Source organism: Miniopterus natalensis, chromosome 17 (genome assembly GCF_054644295.1).
Source record: "Miniopterus natalensis isolate mMinNat1 chromosome 17, mMinNat1.hap1, whole genome shotgun sequence".
Lineage (NCBI taxonomy): Eukaryota > Metazoa > Chordata > Mammalia > Chiroptera > Miniopteridae > Miniopterus > Miniopterus natalensis.
The window spans coordinates 23,954,642-23,972,896 of NC_142097.1; the positions used below are offsets into that span (position 1 = coordinate 23,954,642).

General features: G+C 43.7%; 3 protein-coding genes and 1 long non-coding RNA gene across 4 annotated transcripts in view; 3 read left to right on the forward strand and 1 right to left on the reverse strand.

Moving 5' to 3' along the window:
- LOC148091263 (uncharacterized) overlaps positions 1-18,255 on the reverse strand; it is a 291,917-nt gene that overhangs the window by 107,949 nt on the left and 165,713 nt on the right. The window contains exon 3 of the long non-coding RNA XR_015715867.1: positions 6,710-6,843. This is a non-coding gene — a long non-coding RNA (uncharacterized LOC148091263). The remainder of the gene's footprint in view (positions 1-6,709; positions 6,844-18,255) is intronic.
- LOC107538724 (keratin-associated protein 2-2-like) lies at positions 3,641-4,045 on the forward strand. The gene has a single exon (XM_016215050.2). It carries the CDS (start codon positions 3,641-3,643, stop codon positions 4,043-4,045), a length of 405 nt encoding a protein of 134 aa, XP_016070536.1.
- On the forward strand, positions 12,545-12,946 carry LOC107538746 (keratin-associated protein 2-2-like). Its single transcript, XM_016215073.2, has one exon. It carries the CDS (start codon positions 12,545-12,547, stop codon positions 12,944-12,946), a length of 402 nt encoding a protein of 133 aa, XP_016070559.1.
- LOC107538747 (keratin-associated protein 2-2-like) lies at positions 16,415-16,816 on the forward strand. Its single transcript, XM_016215075.2, has one exon. The coding sequence runs from the start codon at positions 16,415-16,417 to the stop codon at positions 16,814-16,816; it is 402 nt and encodes a 133-aa protein (XP_016070561.1).

Consider the following 18,255-nt stretch of genomic DNA (forward strand, 5'->3'; position numbering starts at 1 on the left):
TTCATAGTCCCAAAATAAAGTCTTTTGGGCCCTATGAGGAAATTAAACCCCCAGCCCCGAGTCATTGGCTCATATCCTAAAGAAGCTGCAGCACCAGATCACAGATTGAACAATCTGGTCTTAAGTTCCTTCTTCATTCTCGCACCTGGGGATCTTTGTTTTCTTTCTTTTAAACTCAGAAATGTATTACTTTAAAACTTATATTCTGAATCTATATATATAGGTAGTCAAAGGGGCATTTCATATTATCTGTGTTGCTGAAATCCTTCATTAATTTTTCCCAAGAGAAAATTTCACCTGTTAGTCACTGGAATAAGTGGCATTTACAGTAGGCAGTGAACTATATTTTCTAATGAAATATTTGATTAAATCAAAAGCCATTTTCATAAACTTGGTGTTTCTCTTTTGAAGATCTCATCAAATATAAGCTAATAGGAGACTGACAACATGAATTTATTACAGAGAAATCAGACAGTCTTCGTTTAATCGATGGCATTTCTCAGTTGACCAGAAAGAGGAGAAGGCCAAGGAGTAAAAGGAACCCCATAAATGGAGGCCCAGTGAACATCATCTCATTTGACTTTCTAGAAGTCTTGATCCAAGCTCCACAACGAAGATTATTAAAATAACGAATTCACTGCTCGGGTAGGTTAGGTCTTCCTTTATTAATATTTACTCTTTCCCCCGCCCTCCCGCCCTCTAGAAGTATCCTGTCCCACTCTCCCACCCCACGGTTTGAACTTCACTATGTGACTCGCTTTGGCCAATGGGATGTTGGAAGGCATGACCCACGCAAAGCCCTGAAATGTGTCTGCGTGACTGGGATTGCTCCCTGTGCTTGTGCTGTCAGCAGGAGTGAAAACACAGGCCACAGCTCATAGAAGTGGAATTTCAGATGAACAATGAATACATGGAAAGATGCTACTAAAAGACTTATTTGTTGTTTATTTGAAATAAAAATTTAACGGAGTTACCTGTATTTTTATTTGCTAAATTTGGCAACTCTCGTTTGGAAGAAAGTCCAAAACCAACCCATAGCCCGAAGGCAAGGCCAGTTTAAACAGCCAGAACTGAACTGACCTGCAGACGCAGGGCCAAGAAAGAAATACTTGTTATTGTATATTATGAGAGTTTGTGGTTGCTTGTTATGCAGCAACAGCTGACTAATTAAACTGTGGTGGCAATGAGAAACTAGCTTAATACATCCACCAGTGTGCAAAGATTAAGCAGATAGTGTTCTATAAAGAAAATAAAAATAAAGGATTGTCCAAGTGTTCGTGCTAGGGTTGGCTTTATTTTAATAAACTTCCTGTAGGGCACAGGTTAATAAATCTCTGGGTTTATAGATAAAAGTAAGCTTTTATGAATAATACAAAGCGAAGTACTATCAGGCTATATTGAAGGGGAATCTCATTCATTTTTGTAAGCCTATTTGTTAAAAAGCACAGGTTTAGGGGTTGGACATGCTTAGGTTTAATCCAGACATTGTTATTTAAGAGCTGTGTAACCTTGGGCAAGTTATTAACATTTGTAAGAGTCAGATTCTTCACCTATAAAATGGAGGTAAGAATATCTAATTCAATTGAATGTTATGGTGATTAATAAGATAGGTAAAGATACCTATTGCAGTCCCTGGAACATCCCAAATACTCCCTACATCATAACTTAAAGTTGCTGGGAAGAAAAGTGGAAGCTGGTACCCAATACCAGTGAACAAAAGAGTACAGTGTTATAAACTGCTCTTAGAGGGAAATGGTGTAAGCTTCTAGTAAGAGCCTAGTTAGCAAAGAAAATTCCTTGTAAATCTATGATATAAGATATTAGTTCAAAGGTCTGTTGAGGTCAAATACATCCACAAAATGTTGGTCATAAATAAAAAGGCTATCTGTAAACAAATCAGAAAATATTATCCTTATACCAGCTTATAATATGACTTTGCCTAAAATATTGAATGTAATTCTAGCCACATTATCTCAGAGAATTATTTAGTCTCTACAGTGAAAAAATAAATAAACTAATGTTATAAAAGAAGCCAAGAGAAAATCTTGGCATGAGGAATATAGAGAAAGAATTCGGTGTAATTCATATCTATGATATCTTCCATGATGTTGCTAAAGCAAAAATAGAACCAATTCCCCCATGACAACAACAAAAAGCCCCCCCTTGAAGCAGAGGAGGTCATTTTAGGACAAATGACTATTTAAATGCATTTGATTGGTGGTTTGCAAGCTCTTGGCCCTCCCGTTTTCGTCTAGTGCTCACAGAGAGTAAGTGGCATTGACTGGACAGATTTCTTTATTTTTTTATTCAAATCAAAAGAAAAGTGTTGATCTACTTCACTAGTAAGAAGTAAATTTATAGGACTCATCATAAAGGTAAGATATAGGGTGACGGTACAAATAAATAACAATAGAAGAAATTAGACAAGTGCATGTCTCTCTCACAGGGCCGAGATGAGCTCCCAAGGGCAACCAGGCTGCACGTTGAGACCGACACCCAGAAAAGAAGCACCCCCCCCTTAGTCCGGCCCTGGTGATCCTCAGGGAGAAGCCGCTGTGCTCAAGCACAGGTCCGGCCCGGCACAGAAGCCCTGGGGCCCTTTCAGGTGATCTGTCCTGGGTGAAACATTTCCCCAATGCTCTTCCCTTATCACTTTCAGGGGCGCTACTTACTTGAAGGCCAGTCTCTCTTCCATCTGAAGACTTGGATCTACTGAGCCTGGTCAACAGAAATCTCGTGGAGGCTGCTTACTGAGGAATGATGAGACCTGGACCCCGGGCCTCACCGTGCGACCATGGTGAACACACATGGCCCCTCCTGTAGAGGGAGGGAACAGGCCTACATATCCTCTACAGTCCCTTCCTGGATTCCACACATGCAATGACTAATCCCAAATAAATTCCAGAGACAAAAACTGCAACAGATCCTCGATGAGGGTTTTACAATCAAGGCAGATGTTGATTTTGGCTGGAAGGCTGAAGACAGCATTCCAGGCGAATGTGGGGACATTACAATCAAGGCAGGACAGCCCAGGGCGGGGGGAGTAAGTCAGGGGGTGGGGATCCAGAGTGGCTTGTGGGCTCTCCTCATGTGAAAACCCACAGACCTGCCTTTCAGTGAGTCGTGGAAGGAGATACCTGGGAAGCAAGTGACGTTGGTCTGCTATTAACCTGTCACTGTCACGTGCATGCCTGTAATGAGGCAAGTCGCTGTTGGGGTGGTAATTATGAGAGTCCTTGAAGTCCATGAATAAAATACTTCAGGACCACAGGGCAGAGTGATTAGGTACCATACCAGTTTAAACACATTCTTTTCTCTCTGATGAATGAGAAATATTTAAAGGCAAATTCATCGAAATCCAATCCAATGTCTAGATTTGATAGAAATAAACAATACAAAATAAGGGAAAACATTTGTGGTGTTTGTGCATGTATATGTATGAGGTGAGGGATTTCCAAAAACACCATTAGTCAACCCTAAATCCTCACTTAATTGGCCAAGAAGTTAACAAGGCCCTGTGCCATGGGGTCATCAGCACCAGGCCAGGGTATATAAAGGACCCCGATGGAGAGGAAGACATTCACACCTGAGAACACCCACTCCTCTCACCAGTCCAGCCATCCCAGACCCAGACACCACCATGACCGGCTCCTGCTGTGGCTCCACCTGCTCAAGCTGTGGGGGAGGCTGCTGCCAGCCCTGCTGCTGCCAGCCCTGCTGCTGCCGCGACCCCTGCTGCTGCCGCCCCTGCTGCTGCCAGACCACCGTGTGCCGCCCTGTGACCTGTGTGCCCCGCTGCACGCGCCCCATCTGTGAGCCCTGCCGCCGCCCCATCTGCTGTGACCCCTGTGGCCTGCAGCAGGGCTGCTGCCGCCCCATCGCCTGCTGCCCCACATCCTGCACGGCCATTGTCTGCCGCCCCTGCTGCTGGGCCTCCACCTGCTGCCAGCCCATCTGTGTGCAGGCCCCCTGCTGCCGGCCGCCCTGCTGCCAGCCTGCCCCCTGCCGCAGCACCTGCAGGACCTACCCCTGCTGCTGCTGCTGAAACTTCATGGTCCCCACAGATCAATACACTGGAGCCTAAGCACCTATTCTGCATTTTAATCAAGTTGAAAGAAAAACAGATTTTTTCCATAAAGTGACAATCATTATTTTTATATCTTACCATTTGGACACACAGCAGATCTCCATCTCCACTCTCAGCCAAATTCCCAAGTGTCCCCATCAGCGGAAGTCACCATGGACGGCAAGCTCACCTTTAAAAGTCCCTGGAGTGGACTTGGAAAACCCACCCTGAACTCTGGAGGCTGCTCAAAGCCTCCCAATCATCGTTGGCAATGTGCTGCTCACTGTTCTCAATAAACTAATTTTCCCTGTGAAGCTCCCTGCCACCGGATTCATTTATTAGCGCAGATACGTTAGTGTACAAGACGAGCAGACGCTGAGCAGGAGGGAGGGTGAGGAGGGGAAGGAAGGAGACAGAGCAGCTGAGGAAGGCAGGAGAGGGAGAGAGAGAGGTGCTGGGAACCCGGGGTGAGTCCTGAGCAGGGGCACGGGGCGGCCAGGCAGTGCTCAGGCTGCCCACATGGGTAGGACGTCTATGCACATTGGGTCCCCCGTGGCCTGTCCTTTGCCCACATCTCCAGGTTCATGTCTCAACACTCCCCACTAAGTTTCACTAAAGCAACACGAAACTTCTCGCAGTAACGGACACATGCCCTGCAGTTCCATTTGTCTTTGCTTTTACTGTGTTCTTTCATTTTTCTGGAATGTCCTTTCACCTGCCCCTTCCCTTCACCTTCTTCCCTTACCTAAGCCCAAGTCATTTCCAAGTTCAACTCATGTTCTCCAGTCGTCCTGTCCTAACCCCTGGGCCACACACACACACACACACACGCACACGCACGCACACACGCACACACAGGCTGGGCTAGGTACCCTAACATAAGCCAACAGCACCCTGTGAGCCTGTGCTTCTCTCCCCATCAGACACTGCATGGAGATGACCTATTTCTCTCCCTCCAAGGACAAACCACAGTTTCTTCATTCTGGCTCCCAGTACTGAGCTCAATGCTTAGAAAAGAGTTGGCAATTAATTTCTACGTGTTGAATCGAGCTAAATTAGAAGGGAATTGTCTTTATTATGAGAATTCTAAAGGGTAGATATATACTTAAAGCTAAAACTTCAGCATCCATATAACTAAACTTTCCTCACCCTCAGGTTTCCTCACCTGCAAAACGGGAACATTAACAGTTGTCAGTGTAAATTGCTGGGAAAGTTAGATGACTCTTAGGTATATAAACTGCCTGGCACACGCTAAGCACCCAGTACCATTCATTTATATTCCCTGTCGCCCACTGGAGCATCAGATGGGCTCTAAAGGTGTGCTATTTATTACATTTCATATCACTGACAGTGGGAAAAGATTCAGGAAAAGCTTTTAAATTTCCAGGATAGTCCACATCCACTGGCAGAAACAAGTTTCCTAATAGATATAACAAAAAAGGCTAAAACTTCATCATCAGATTGAGACTGTCTTGCAATGAAAGAGCTCTTTAAAAGTTGACCTACAGTCCACAGGAAAGAGCCCCAGATTGCAGGCTTTATGAGTAGGGGTTTAGCATCAGGGAAAGTAATGCATCTGACAGACTTCTCCCCTCACCCTAAACCACCCAAGGAATTAAACAATTCAAAGCAATGAGACTCCAAAAGGAAACCTGGCTTAGTCTGCCCTGGATTTAGGCAGATTAATACCGAAACCGCTTAGAAGAAATACTTCTTTTTTAAATTCCAGAAACAAATCTCACCAGTTCCCTGATCATCTAGAGTTTTCTGTCTTTTCCAACTAAAATATTTTCTCTTCTCAATTAATGATATTCCTCTCTTCTTTCACGTTTGTGGGTTTTATAATAAACCTGGCTAACGAAGACTCTTAGCATCCACAGGTGAGGAAACGGGGGCTGGCAGGGTGTAAGTTCCAGCTCTAAGTCACACAATTGCTAGCTGGTGGAGGAGGGATCTGAATCCTTCCTTGTCTTCCCCATTCTCCTCCCAGCCCTTCCCATTAATCTTCCCCATCCCCATTTCTAACTCTGATGATTGGAGGATATTTTACTGAAGATCATTTTGGAGAACAAGGAATGCATATTCTGTTTTCAGAACTTTAAACATTCCCTAACATCCAGTGGCCCCCAAACTAGTTCCTACTGAAACACAGCTTATGAAGCTACTAAGACGAGGGCATGGTTCCGCATCGTAAAAAGTCATCAGCACTCCATCTTTCATCGATCCAACCACAAAAATCCTGCGATTGATCACCACCGTCGTTAACACTTGCTTGCTCCGACTCTGGTAATTATGCTTTTGCAGAACCTGTCATTGGAATGATATGGCACAAAATAGCCACGTGATGAAGCCACATCTCTTGTCCCACAAGCTTATGCCCATTAACGCGCTATAGCCAAGGAAGCCACACAGCTTAGGACACCACCAGACAGAGGGAGAGAAAAGGTTTCTGCAGGATTTTGAGAAATCGTGGATTGAGGTGAAATTACATGAAATGATGTTTTGCTCGGCCTGAAGCACAACAGGGCTTTGTGCAAAAGGATTAACATCAGGACCGACCTGTGACAAGGACTTGAGAGCCCTCTTTCTTCGGATACTGTACAGCTAAGATAACTGGGAATGTCGTGTCTGAAGATCTCTTACCTGAAGCTCTGCCTCTGGGCTGGATACGGAGGCTGCTTCTCTGTGTTAAGGCGACTAAGACCCTGGCAAGGCAGCAGTGGGTGGGATATTCCCTCCTTGCAGAGGTGACTTCAGACAGCAAAGTTTCTGACAGTCTGTAATTTTAAAACACAAGATTTCTTAGTACTATGTCTTTTTTGTTAGTTAAAAAAAAAAGCAGTGAATAAAATAACAGATATATCCCCATTCCCAATATTTGGATCTCTGTATATATTCTAAGCCAAATAACAAAATGCTAAACCACAAATCAAGCAAGTTTTTATTTTATTCCACTGGATGGGATAGAATTTTTGATAACTACTAGTACATGTCCACTACTTTGAAGTGGCTCAGGGTTTGGAAAAGACTAGGAGTCAACCACCAGTGTTTACACCCGAAAGACCTGCGGTGTTGCTAAAATTTTGCTACTCTTTTGTCTGTGTGACTCTAAGAAATCATTTCACAGATCTGGCCTTCCAAAAACTGTGATGGACTATGATGGTCCACAAAGTCAAAGGCCTTCAAAGACTGGGACTCTGGTGGACCGAAGAGTGTATTAAAAAATTATTTTACCAAACAAAACATACTTTGTAGACAGATTCGGTCTGACAGCCATCAGCAACCCTTGGACCATGTTATCTTTAACCTACCTTCCAACTATAAATTTATTTTCTATACCCCCATTTTTCTTAGCTGTAGCTAAAACAGACAAAGCTATCTTATCAGTCATCAGGCGACTGAATTCCCCATGCCTTTTTCAGAAACCCAACTTAGTTCTTCGTAAGGAACCAAAACCCTCAGCCAACAAACCTATGCATCTATTACAGAAATATAATTGATTCCTTTATAAATATTTTCAATATATTTTGAAGAACTCGAAACACGTGCCTATGTCACACCTAGAAGGCAAGAAATACCTCAATTTAAATTTTATTTCTAAGACCATACTCAGGCACAGTGTCAATAAAATCCACATTTAGTCTGGCCTTATTGTCCCATGGAAAATTCTTCCCCTTCAATTGCTTTATCTGCCTTTGTCCTGCCTTCCTAAAATGTGTGATTGTATGATCAGAAACTTCTTAGAACCTATTTTTCTTTCCTTTCCCTCTCCACCCCCCCACATAGTACGGCACTGTTTACATAGCAAGTGTCTCCCAGTCACTATGAGTAACAGGCCAACTCTAATGGCCCGTAACAACATCACTCTGTGGTTTGGTGGTTGTTTCCATATAAACGAGGAGACGAAATGGGTTGTTTTACAGAAGCACTGCACCATTCTTTGCATAGCAGAAGTGGTGCACATCTCCTTTTATGAGCCATTGTAGGTTTTTTGTGGCTTTTTAAAAAGAAATTATTGCTTCATTACAAGAAATCAGGCCTGTGACCATTATAGTCTCACACTCAGTCATGGCTGGTGAATGAGAGGATTCTTCAACTTGTCACATGGTCTGGGAAAACTGGCTATTCAATGAGTAATTTTTCTGAAGATATAAATCATCAAGTATTCATTTCAAGGGGAAAAGCAGGGAGAAAGGAAAGCATCCTTCAGTGATGTTGGAATTGCTGCCTCAGCAACTAAATTCACCAATCTTGAGTTCTCATTTCAATGGTCAACCACAGCTTTAGGAAATGACCTTGTGTCCTGGGGGTTATAGGATCCTGGCCAGAGTATATAAAAGGCCTTGATGGAGAGGAAGACATTCACACCTGAGAACACCCAACTCCTCTCACCAGTCCAACCATCCCAGACCCAGACACCACCATGACTGGCTCCTGCTGTGGCTCCACCTGCTCAAGCTGTGGGGGAGGCTGCTGCCAGCCCTGCTGCTGCCAGCCCTGCTGCTGCCGCGACCCCTGCTGCTGCCGCCCCTGCTGCTGCCAGACCACCGTGTGCCGCCCTGTGACCTGTGTGCCCCGCTGCACGCGCCCCATCTGTGAGCCCTGCCGCCGCCCCATCTGCTGTGACCCCTGTGGCCTGCAGCAGGGCTGCTGCCAGCCCATCGCCTGCTGCCCCATATCTTGCACAGCCGTGTTCTGCCGTCATCGTATCTGCTGTGACCCTTGTGGCGTGCAGGAGGGTTGCTGCTGCCCCATCACCTGCTGCCCCACATCCTGCACGGCCATTGTCTGCCGCCCCTGCTGCTGGGCCTCCACCTGCTGCCAGCCCATCTGTGTGCAGGCCCCCTGCTGCCGGCCGCCCTGCTGCCAGCCTGCCCCCTGCCGCAGCACCTGCAGGACCTACCCCTGCTGCTGCTGAGCAGCCCGGCAGGAAACATGCCAAGTGCTCAGAAACGTACTAACTCTTCCCACCCCAATGGATCCGATGAGAGATAGGGCATTCGCAACCTATCTGCTCTTCAACAACTAACTCAACAGTAACTATCTGTTTTCCACATAATTATGCAGCTCATCCTGGCCCTCCTTGAGAATCTTTAGAAAAACTCCAACTTTCATCATTTAAGTTCCCGGCTTGAAAAAATGAGTAAACAAAGATCAAAGTTCCTCTTGAATGAAACCCTACCCTACTGACATCATCATCATCACGCCTCTACTATTTCAAGATGGGTTCTTTTTCCAGGATAAGATTACATTTATGCTGGGGTTTTGCATGGTAAAATAATAAAATTTTACTTCTGGGAAGCAAATGTGTTTCTCTTTATTGCTTGTTAATCTTCAAAAGCTCATTTTTAGCTTAAGTTATGAAATGCAGGATCAGAAGAGGCAAAGGAAGAAGGATGCTCCATAGCCATTTTTTAGCTTTAGGAACAATTCCGGTACAAGGTCTGTAATTTTAATAGCAATTCAAATAATCAGAACATGTTAAGGTTATGTTAAGTAACTTCATATTTCAAGCTACAGGTTTCGTGGTGATGCTGAGGAAATGGAGAGACTTCAGCTGGTCTCTCTGATCATGAACTTGACTCATGAATCATCAGCACATGTGGTAAAGGGAAGGAAGCCTAAATCAGAACCCCATTTGTTCTCTAATTTAGAAACTCTACAATGATTAAAGTCAACAGGTACCTGGGAATCCCTAACAACCAAATGCCTATGCTGGAAAGACCATATCCCAGCTTTTCCCATGGCTCCCACCAGACCACTATGGCCAATTTGAATTTCAGTGGAGTCACTGCTGCTGTGTAGACAGAGAAATGTACCTTCATTGGTACCATTTCAGTTTAGAACTCCAAGTAACTGTACCGTTAAAAACAATGCTAATGCATTGAAATGGTGATAACATAAATCCACATTGGATATGTTGTTGTTGTTGTTAAAAACGTTTAGGCTGGCCAGGAAACTATTATTGTTTTCCTGAGAAATATGCATTGAGTTCCCAACATCTGATCTATAAGAGCTTTTTGGCACATGCTACCTGTATGCTTGGGCATATCTACCTGTCCAGCAAGGACAGTCTGGCAAGATAAGCTTTGTGAAGGCCTGGATCTTAATTGACTTTGCTCACTACTGAATTCCCACTGAGTTGCACAGTATTTGGCATATAGTATATAATCAGAAATTATTTGTTGAATCATTGAAAAAGTTCTATGAGTTGGAAGAGAGAGGCTTATCCCATTTTGACTATCTCCTCACGCTCAACATGTGCGTTCTTACAATAATACAACAAGCCATCTCATGAGGAAATGTATTTTTCTTGAAATATGGTAAAAGTTTCTCAACAGGTATTCCATTTTATTAAAAGCTTAATATTGTCAGTACGTGCATATGGAGCTTTCTCTTTACTAAGTGTTTAATAGTTTACCAATAGATAGACTCCCAGGTCCAATTTCTTTCTACATGTTCTTGACCACCATTTTTAAAAAGTCTCTAATTTCATCTGGTTTCCTCCATCCCAGAATTTTTCTTGTTAGCCTTCTAGAGACTTCCTCATCTTACAATATTCTCTCAGCTACAGAATGCTTCGTTTTCTCCCAAACTCATCATTACTATTGGATTGTGTTGCTTCCACAGTAACGCCATGCCCTGGTCAGCCACAGTGGCTAGTGGAGGTCCCGGCAAGCTGCAGGAGACTGTGCTGGTAGAAAGAGACGTAAACTGGAGCCTCCAACCACACACCTGGAGCCGACTTCATTGTAAAGCAAAAGGTCAGAACCAAGCAAACCCAGAGGCTAAAGCTACAAAATTGCTGAGTGATAGGATTCTCCTATAGGCTTCAAAAGTCTGAGACATTGAATATCATAGTTGGTTCTGTAGGCAGGAAGAAACTCAAGCATAGGACCAAGGGAGACGGTGGAGCAAGAGGTGCTGGGGCATGAACAAGGCAGGCTAGAGACCCCCTCTGGCTGGGATCACTACCTGGGGATTTGGTCATGCTGGTCGACTGCAACCTTGATCATGGCTTTGTTCATAGCGCCCCATGGCCACTCCATGATGTCCAATTTTATTACCATCTCCTTGTGGTATGTTCTGGAATTTTGGGAAGGCTGTGTGGGAGATAATTCTCCCAGTTCCTGAGGATACTGCTAAGACATAGAGTCCTTTCAGGTGACTCTAAAAATTAACCATTTCACAATAACAACTATTTAAAAAAATAAATTCACTGTTAAAAATCCCTAAATAAAACAGACACTGCTTAATGACAAGGAATGTGATACCCATAATTCCATTCTTCTTGGGTTTACAAATGATGTTGCCACAGATGGTTTTGGAATAAGTATTGGTTCCTATGCTGCAAAGTGTATGACCTTAGGCAAGTCACTTATCTGGTTCTTTATGTGTAAAATGAGGACTATAATAATACCTACCCCATAGGATTTTTACAAAGAATAAAGTGATACCTTTATTTCTTTTGCATAATGCTTGGAATAGAGTTAGAACTCAGTGACACTGGCTATCATGAAGGTTATAGATAATGAAATTCACCTTGGTATGGAAAAATATAATTATGAAAATTAGTGAGCATGTAATCTAAGACCAAAAAAAAAAAAGTCAAATTCATAGAATGGAATGGTGGTTACCATAGGCTGGGTTTGGGGGAAAGAGAAGGTAATTTTTTTAAAAGAAAGTACAATGGTGGTTTCCAGGACCTGGAGAGAGGGGATCATGGAGAGTTAGTGCTTAATGGGTAGAGTTTTAGTTTTGAGAGAGGCAAGAGTTCTGGAGATGGATGGTGCTGATGATTGCACAATAATATGAATGTATTTAATGTCACAGAACTATAGATACAAAGTGGCTAAGATAGTCAATTTTACGTTGTGTATTTTGCCAAAATTTTTAAAAATGGGAAGAAAAAGAAACATTGGTGATAAACGTTTACTAAGATGCATTCCTGTAGCTCCAAAAAGTAGACTGAAAAAAACCTTCTTTTACTGACACACCACAACTTATAAATATTCTGTGTTCTTCTGAACTTGATTTGCCCAGGAGGCTCAGCAGTGCAAAGGACACTCAACTCGCTTCACTGCTAGTAAGGGACCTAAAAGCATGACAGCTACTCTGTGCTATCAAAACACCAATTGGTATAAACATTACTAAATTACAAAGACAATTGGAGACTTTGAAGTCAGGGTCATTAAGTTCATATTTGAACCATAAATAGCAAAATATAATGAGTCTCCATTAAATAGGGAAGACAACTAGTCTTTTATGAGTACCGGAGCACCTAAAAAAGGGTCTAGAGAACTTACTAACCTGCCAGTACACAGAAAAAATAAACAAAAACAAGGAAATGGCCCTGTTCCTGGAGGTTATCAGCACCTGTCCAGGGTATATAAAGAGCCCAGAGGGGGAGGAAGACATTCACACCTGAGAACACCCACTCCTCTCACCAGTCCAGCCATCCCAGACCCAGACACCACCATGACCGGCTCCTGCTGTGGCTCCACCTGCTCAAGCTGTGGGGGAGGCTGCTGCCAGCCCTGCTGCTGCCAGCCCTGCTGCTGCCGCGACCCCTGCTGCTGCCGCCCCTGCTGCTGCCAGACCACCGTGTGCCGCCCTGTGACCTGTGTGCCCCGCTGCACGCGCCCCATCTGTGAGCCCTGCCGCCGCCCCATCTGCTGTGACCCCTGTGGCCTGCAGCAGGGCTGCTGCCGCCCCATCGCCTGCTGCCCCACATCCTGCACGGCCATTGTCTGCCGCCCCTGCTGCTGGGCCTCCACCTGCTGCCAGCCCATCTGTGTGCAGGCCCCCTGCTGCCGGCCCCCCTGCTGCCAGCCTGCCCCCTGCCGCAGCACCTGCAGGACCTACCCCTGCTGCTGCTGAGCAGTGCCTCATGGCAAAGGGTTGCCCAGAGCTGGGTCCATCCTGCTGTCCCTTAGCTTCACTGCAGAACAGCATGCCTTTTCTTGAGAAGCCCATTTCTCATCTCTTCAAATAGCTCACAGTACACACTGAAGACACCTTTTCAGGCCAACTACTGATGAAGAATGCCCTGTCTTCTCAAGGCCCTAGTCTAACTCCAAATCATGTTGTCTGTTTTCTAATAAACTTCGTACTCTCTGCATAGAAATCATGGTCTTTTTGATATTTCCTTTCAGTAGATTTCTGTCTCTCTGTTTTGTCCAGAGATCTTCAAAGCAAGATGCCAAATAAACCTTTAAATTGTTTTATGCAACAATCTAAGTCTAGTTAGTTTCCTTACTATCCTTGTAAATGGCATTCATAGGGCAAAGTAGCTCAGTAAGGAAGGTGGGCATGGCTAGATTTTCATCACGTATATGGAGTCACTTGCACTCACTATTCCAGACACACAAAACATCTTCCAAATGACCATTAAGATGGGCTGACGCTTAGAAATTCCCAGAGGGTTTTTTCACTGACCTATTAGCACAGCATAGAACAGCATATGACTTGCCTCCAGTGTCAAGTCACAGAGCTCTGGGGCATGAATTACTAAGACATGACCCATATTTTCCCTGCCTGGAAATAAATTTCGGCTATGGGTTGAGGATGAGTGTCTTAGACTGAATCAATACTAGAATTGCTTATGGAGGGACTAGTGGACTCTATCTTTGAGGATCTTTTACAAAGGGGAGGGAAAATCTATTCAGGAGATTTTGGTCAGAAGTGCTTAGAGTAGAGAAATTTGTCTTTTTTACTTGAGGTTTTACATATCTTCTGAAGAGGCTCCCTTTGCACAAAATGTGATCATCATGAAGATCCCCCCACAACACGAAATGGTGATTATGCTCAAATGTGCCTTGGAACAGCAAAGCACAAGCAACGAAAGCAAAACTCAACAAGCGGCACTACATCAAACGAAAAAGCTTCTGCACAGCAGAAGAAAGAGTCCACAAAATGAAAAGGCAACCTACTGAAAGGGAGAAAGTTTTGCAAACCACACATCTGATGAGAGGTTAATATCCAAAATAAATAAGAAACACCTACAACTCAATAGCAAAACAAAAACAAAAACCAAAAAAAAGAACCAAACAAATGTAAAAATGAGCAGATGACTTAAATAGACAATTTCCCAAAGAAGACTTACAAATGGCCAGCAAGTACACAAAAACCTGCTCAGCGTGACTAATCATGGGGGAAATGCAAATCAAAACCACAAGGTGATAGCATCTCACACACGTCACAGTGGCTGTTATTAAAAAAAAAGAGAGAGAGAAAACAAATGCTGTCCAGGATGTGAAGGAAAGAAAGCCGTGGTGCACGGCTGATGAGAATGGAAACAGGTACAGTCACTATGGAAAAGCATACGGGTTCCTTTAAAAAATTAGAACTAGAACTACCACATGGTCCAGCAGAGGGGCATCTGCACTCACGTGTTAGTACAGCCAAGACGTGGACTCAACCGAAATGTCTAATGACGGGTGAATAGATTAAAAAATTGTAGGAGATATATCTATATCTATCTACATCTATGTATCTATTCATGTACGTATATACACACAGTGGAATATTATTCAGCCATAAAAAGGAAGAAAATTCTGCCATTTTTGAAACCATAGGTGGACCTTTAGGGCATTAGGCTAAGTGAACTAAGTCAGACAGAGACAGATAGATATTATATGATCTCACTTATACCTGTCATCAAAAACACAGAACTCATAGAAACAGCGTAGGAAGGTGGTTGCCGGGGGCTGAGATATAGGAGAAATGGGGAGATGTTGCTCAAAGGATACAAACTTTCAGTTGTAAAGATGAGTAAGTTGGGGGGATCTAAATGTATAGTATGATGACTACAGTTAACAAGACTGTATTGTATACTTGACAGTTGCTATGAAAGTTGAGCTTTAATGTTCCCACCATAACAACAAAGTAATTACGTGAGGTGTAGGATATGTTAATTAACCCTATCGCAGTGAACATTCTGCAACATATATGTGCCAAATCACCACAATACACGCCTTATTTATTCAATGTTATGTGTCGATTATATCTTAATAAATCTGGGGGGGGGAGAGAGTAGAATGTACAGGTTTTTATGTGGGCTCTGGTTACTGCTTTGAAAAAATCACGTGTGTCCATGGGTAAGAGAAAGAATGTAAAATGTGAGTCAAAGGTCCTCATTGAAGAGAACTGTGCTTGATTTCTCCCTCCCCTGTTTCCACAGTTGTGACTCTGTTTAGTCAATTTACATTCCTTTTAAAGTTTTGAAATTATGTTTGAAATTCCATTTAGGGAGCTTTAGCTCCTGGCGCCCCAGGCACATTCTTTCGAACAACGAGCAAGATCCTGAAGTGATCTAAAACCCTGTCTGGAGAATAACAGGAGGGGTAAAGCTGAAAAGCAATGAGGCTGTTCCCATGAATTCCTCAGCTGCCTCTGCCTCCACCTCCCGTAGAAACGCATGCACCGCACTTCCAGCGGAGCCATCGCAGAGCAGCTGAGCGGCCTCCCAACGCGTTGCCTCTGCACAGTGTGCTGCATATGTTTGCAATGCCGGTGGAAAAACCTCTGTCTTGTCACTTCTTAGTCATAGCACCGTGTCCAGGTAAATTAAGAATAAACTTCTCGTGACATCATTCGTTATCACACACACAAGAAAAACAAGTATAAAAATGTTACGTCTCAGAGATCAGATCAGCATTCTGTGGTCAGAAGGACGAGAGACATGCACAACATGAACTGGAGAAAAGAAATTTAAAAAGTGGATGGCAGTCTTGGATGCTTTATTCCAATACTTACTTGGTTTACAAAAATAAAGGTTTGTGCTTCCCATACAAGTCTATGAGCTGCAGTCCTATTTAAGGCATAAATACATTCCATTTTATCAAGTGGTATGTAGTTCCAAGGAGTCCACCCTGAAGGACATGTCTAATACCTGTGTGATTAGCATGTAGGTTTGTCAGGAGCTCTTGGGGGGCAAGGAAGGATCTAGTCATTGTTCTATAAACCCTTATGTTTAATTTCTTTTAAAAATTGCAATTCCTATAGAACCATTTGTCAGGATTGATCAGGTGCTATCTACTAAAAAAGGAGCATCAGGGGCTGCTACCGCCTGAAATGACTATAAGTGCTTAGATTTGGATGATAAACAACATGGATATATTCATATTTAGGGTACAAAAAGAGTTATTTAATGAGATCATGAGTATGCCATGAGCAACGCAACTATTAGTCAAACCAAAATTCTACTTAATTGGTCAAAAGAGAAACAAGCGGGGTCATCCTCACCCGGCCAGGGTATATAAAGAGCCCAGAGGGGGAGGAAGACATTCACACCTGAGAACACCCACTCCTCTCACCAGTCCAACCATCCCAGACCCAGACACCACCATGACCGGCTCCTGCTGTGGCTCCACCTGCTCAAGCTGTGGGGGAGGCTGCTGCCAGCCCTGCTGCTGCCAGCCCTGCTGCTGCCGCGACCCCTGCTGCTGCCGCCCCTGCTGCTGCCAGACCACCGTGTGCCGCCCTGTGACCTGTGTGCCCCGCTGCACGCGCCCCATCTGTGAGCCCTGCCGCCGCCCCATCTGCTGTGACCCCTGTGGCCTGCAGCAGGGCTGCTGCCGCCCCATCGCCTGCTGCCCCACATCCTGCACGGCCATTGTCTGCCGCCCCTGCTGCTGGGCCTCCACCTGCTGCCAGCCCATCTGCGTGCAGGCCCCCTGCTGCCGGCCGCCCTGCTGCCAGCCTGCCCCCTGCCGCAGCACCTGCAGAACCTACCCCTGCTGCTGCTGAGCAGTGCAATGATTACCTAGAGCAAGCAATCAGCCTTCTGAAAAAGTCATACCCCCATTTCTCAACCCAACAAACCTCCAGCCCTGAGCCATTAAGACCCCAAGTTAGCCAGAGGTTGCATGAAGATCCAGGCTCATCTATTAAGATTTGGGCTGTTCTCAAGTCTTTGTAATAGTAGCAACTTCTTTCTTTCCATCTTAGATCTTAGGCCTTTGTGGCATGTTTGTTTTCTAATAAACTTCTCTTCTTTGGCCTAGCAAACTCAGCTTTGGTTTTACTTATTCATTCTAATTTTTATCATTAAAACGTAACATAACAAAAATGTGCTAATTGACTATCATCTGCAAGTTACACATAGTGTGGTATATAATAGAAAATAAAATTGACTTATCTCCTCTTCAAGAAACTTCCAGGAAGGTGATTCAAATTAACAATAACTCAACCAAAAATTAGAATATGAAGAAAATCAAAGTACAAGACACTCTTTGGTATCAGCAGAGAAGTTACTATTGATTGGGAAGAACAAATACTGAAAGGAGAAGCTAGCATTTTAGAAGGGTTAAGATTTCGGGGGTACAGATCTGAGGGAAAATGGCATTCTCAACAACAGAAACAATATGCACAAAGGAATAGACAGGTCGTTCAGAGGACAGTTGGTTGGGAGCACTGGGTATATGTAGAGTGATAATGGAAGGTAAATTTGGAAAATTTATGTGCTTGAATATTAACCAAATGAGTGTGCCCTTAAAGCAATAAGCATTAAGGAGCTTTTGAAAGCCTTGAGGCAGGGGAATGGCATGACAGGAGTTGGACACTAGAGTGAATCCTATGATTGCTGCTTATGAAAACAGAAGGCCCAAGGCTAGATATAACGACTATACAGAAACAAATTAAGAGCTGAACTAAGATGATAGCCATAGAATAAAGAAGTCACAAAGAGCATGGCAGACCTAGAAACTCTGAAGGAATATTAACTAATCTGAATGTGAGAAACAAGAGACAATTAGGAAGCAAATGTGACTTATTGCAGTTCCAGAGGAAACTCTTCCGGTCAGTAGGCACCTGAAAGAATTTTTACATACTTACACTTATTTACTGTATGTTTAAAATCGCCACTCCATGGTGTATTCTGCCTTCCACTAATATTCATATTCTTTAGCTATTATAAAATATTTCTTAAATAGAAGACAAATAATTTTACTAACTCTGATCCTGGAAAACACCATCATATAAAATAAAATGAACAGATTTCGAAGTGAAGAATTGAGTTTTATACCCAGCTCTTCTGGCTATGTATTGGATGTGTGAATGGAGCAAGTCACTAACCTCTCCAAAATGCAGCCATTCTTAGACTCAATCATAGTCTAACATCAACTGATGCTCAGAGGAAATTAAAAGTTATTCATAGCATAACATCAATGTTCCACTTTAGAACTTTG

What these genes read in the sequence shown, in the direction of transcription:
- LOC107538747 (XM_016215075.2), top strand. Translation starts at nt 16,415, where the DNA reads ATGACCGGCTCCTGCTGTGGCTCCACCTGCTCAAGCTGTGGGGGAGGC.
- LOC107538724 (XM_016215050.2), top strand. Translation starts at nt 3,641, where the DNA reads ATGACCGGCTCCTGCTGTGGCTCCACCTGCTCAAGCTGTGGGGGAGGC.
- LOC107538746 (XM_016215073.2), top strand. Translation starts at nt 12,545, where the DNA reads ATGACCGGCTCCTGCTGTGGCTCCACCTGCTCAAGCTGTGGGGGAGGC.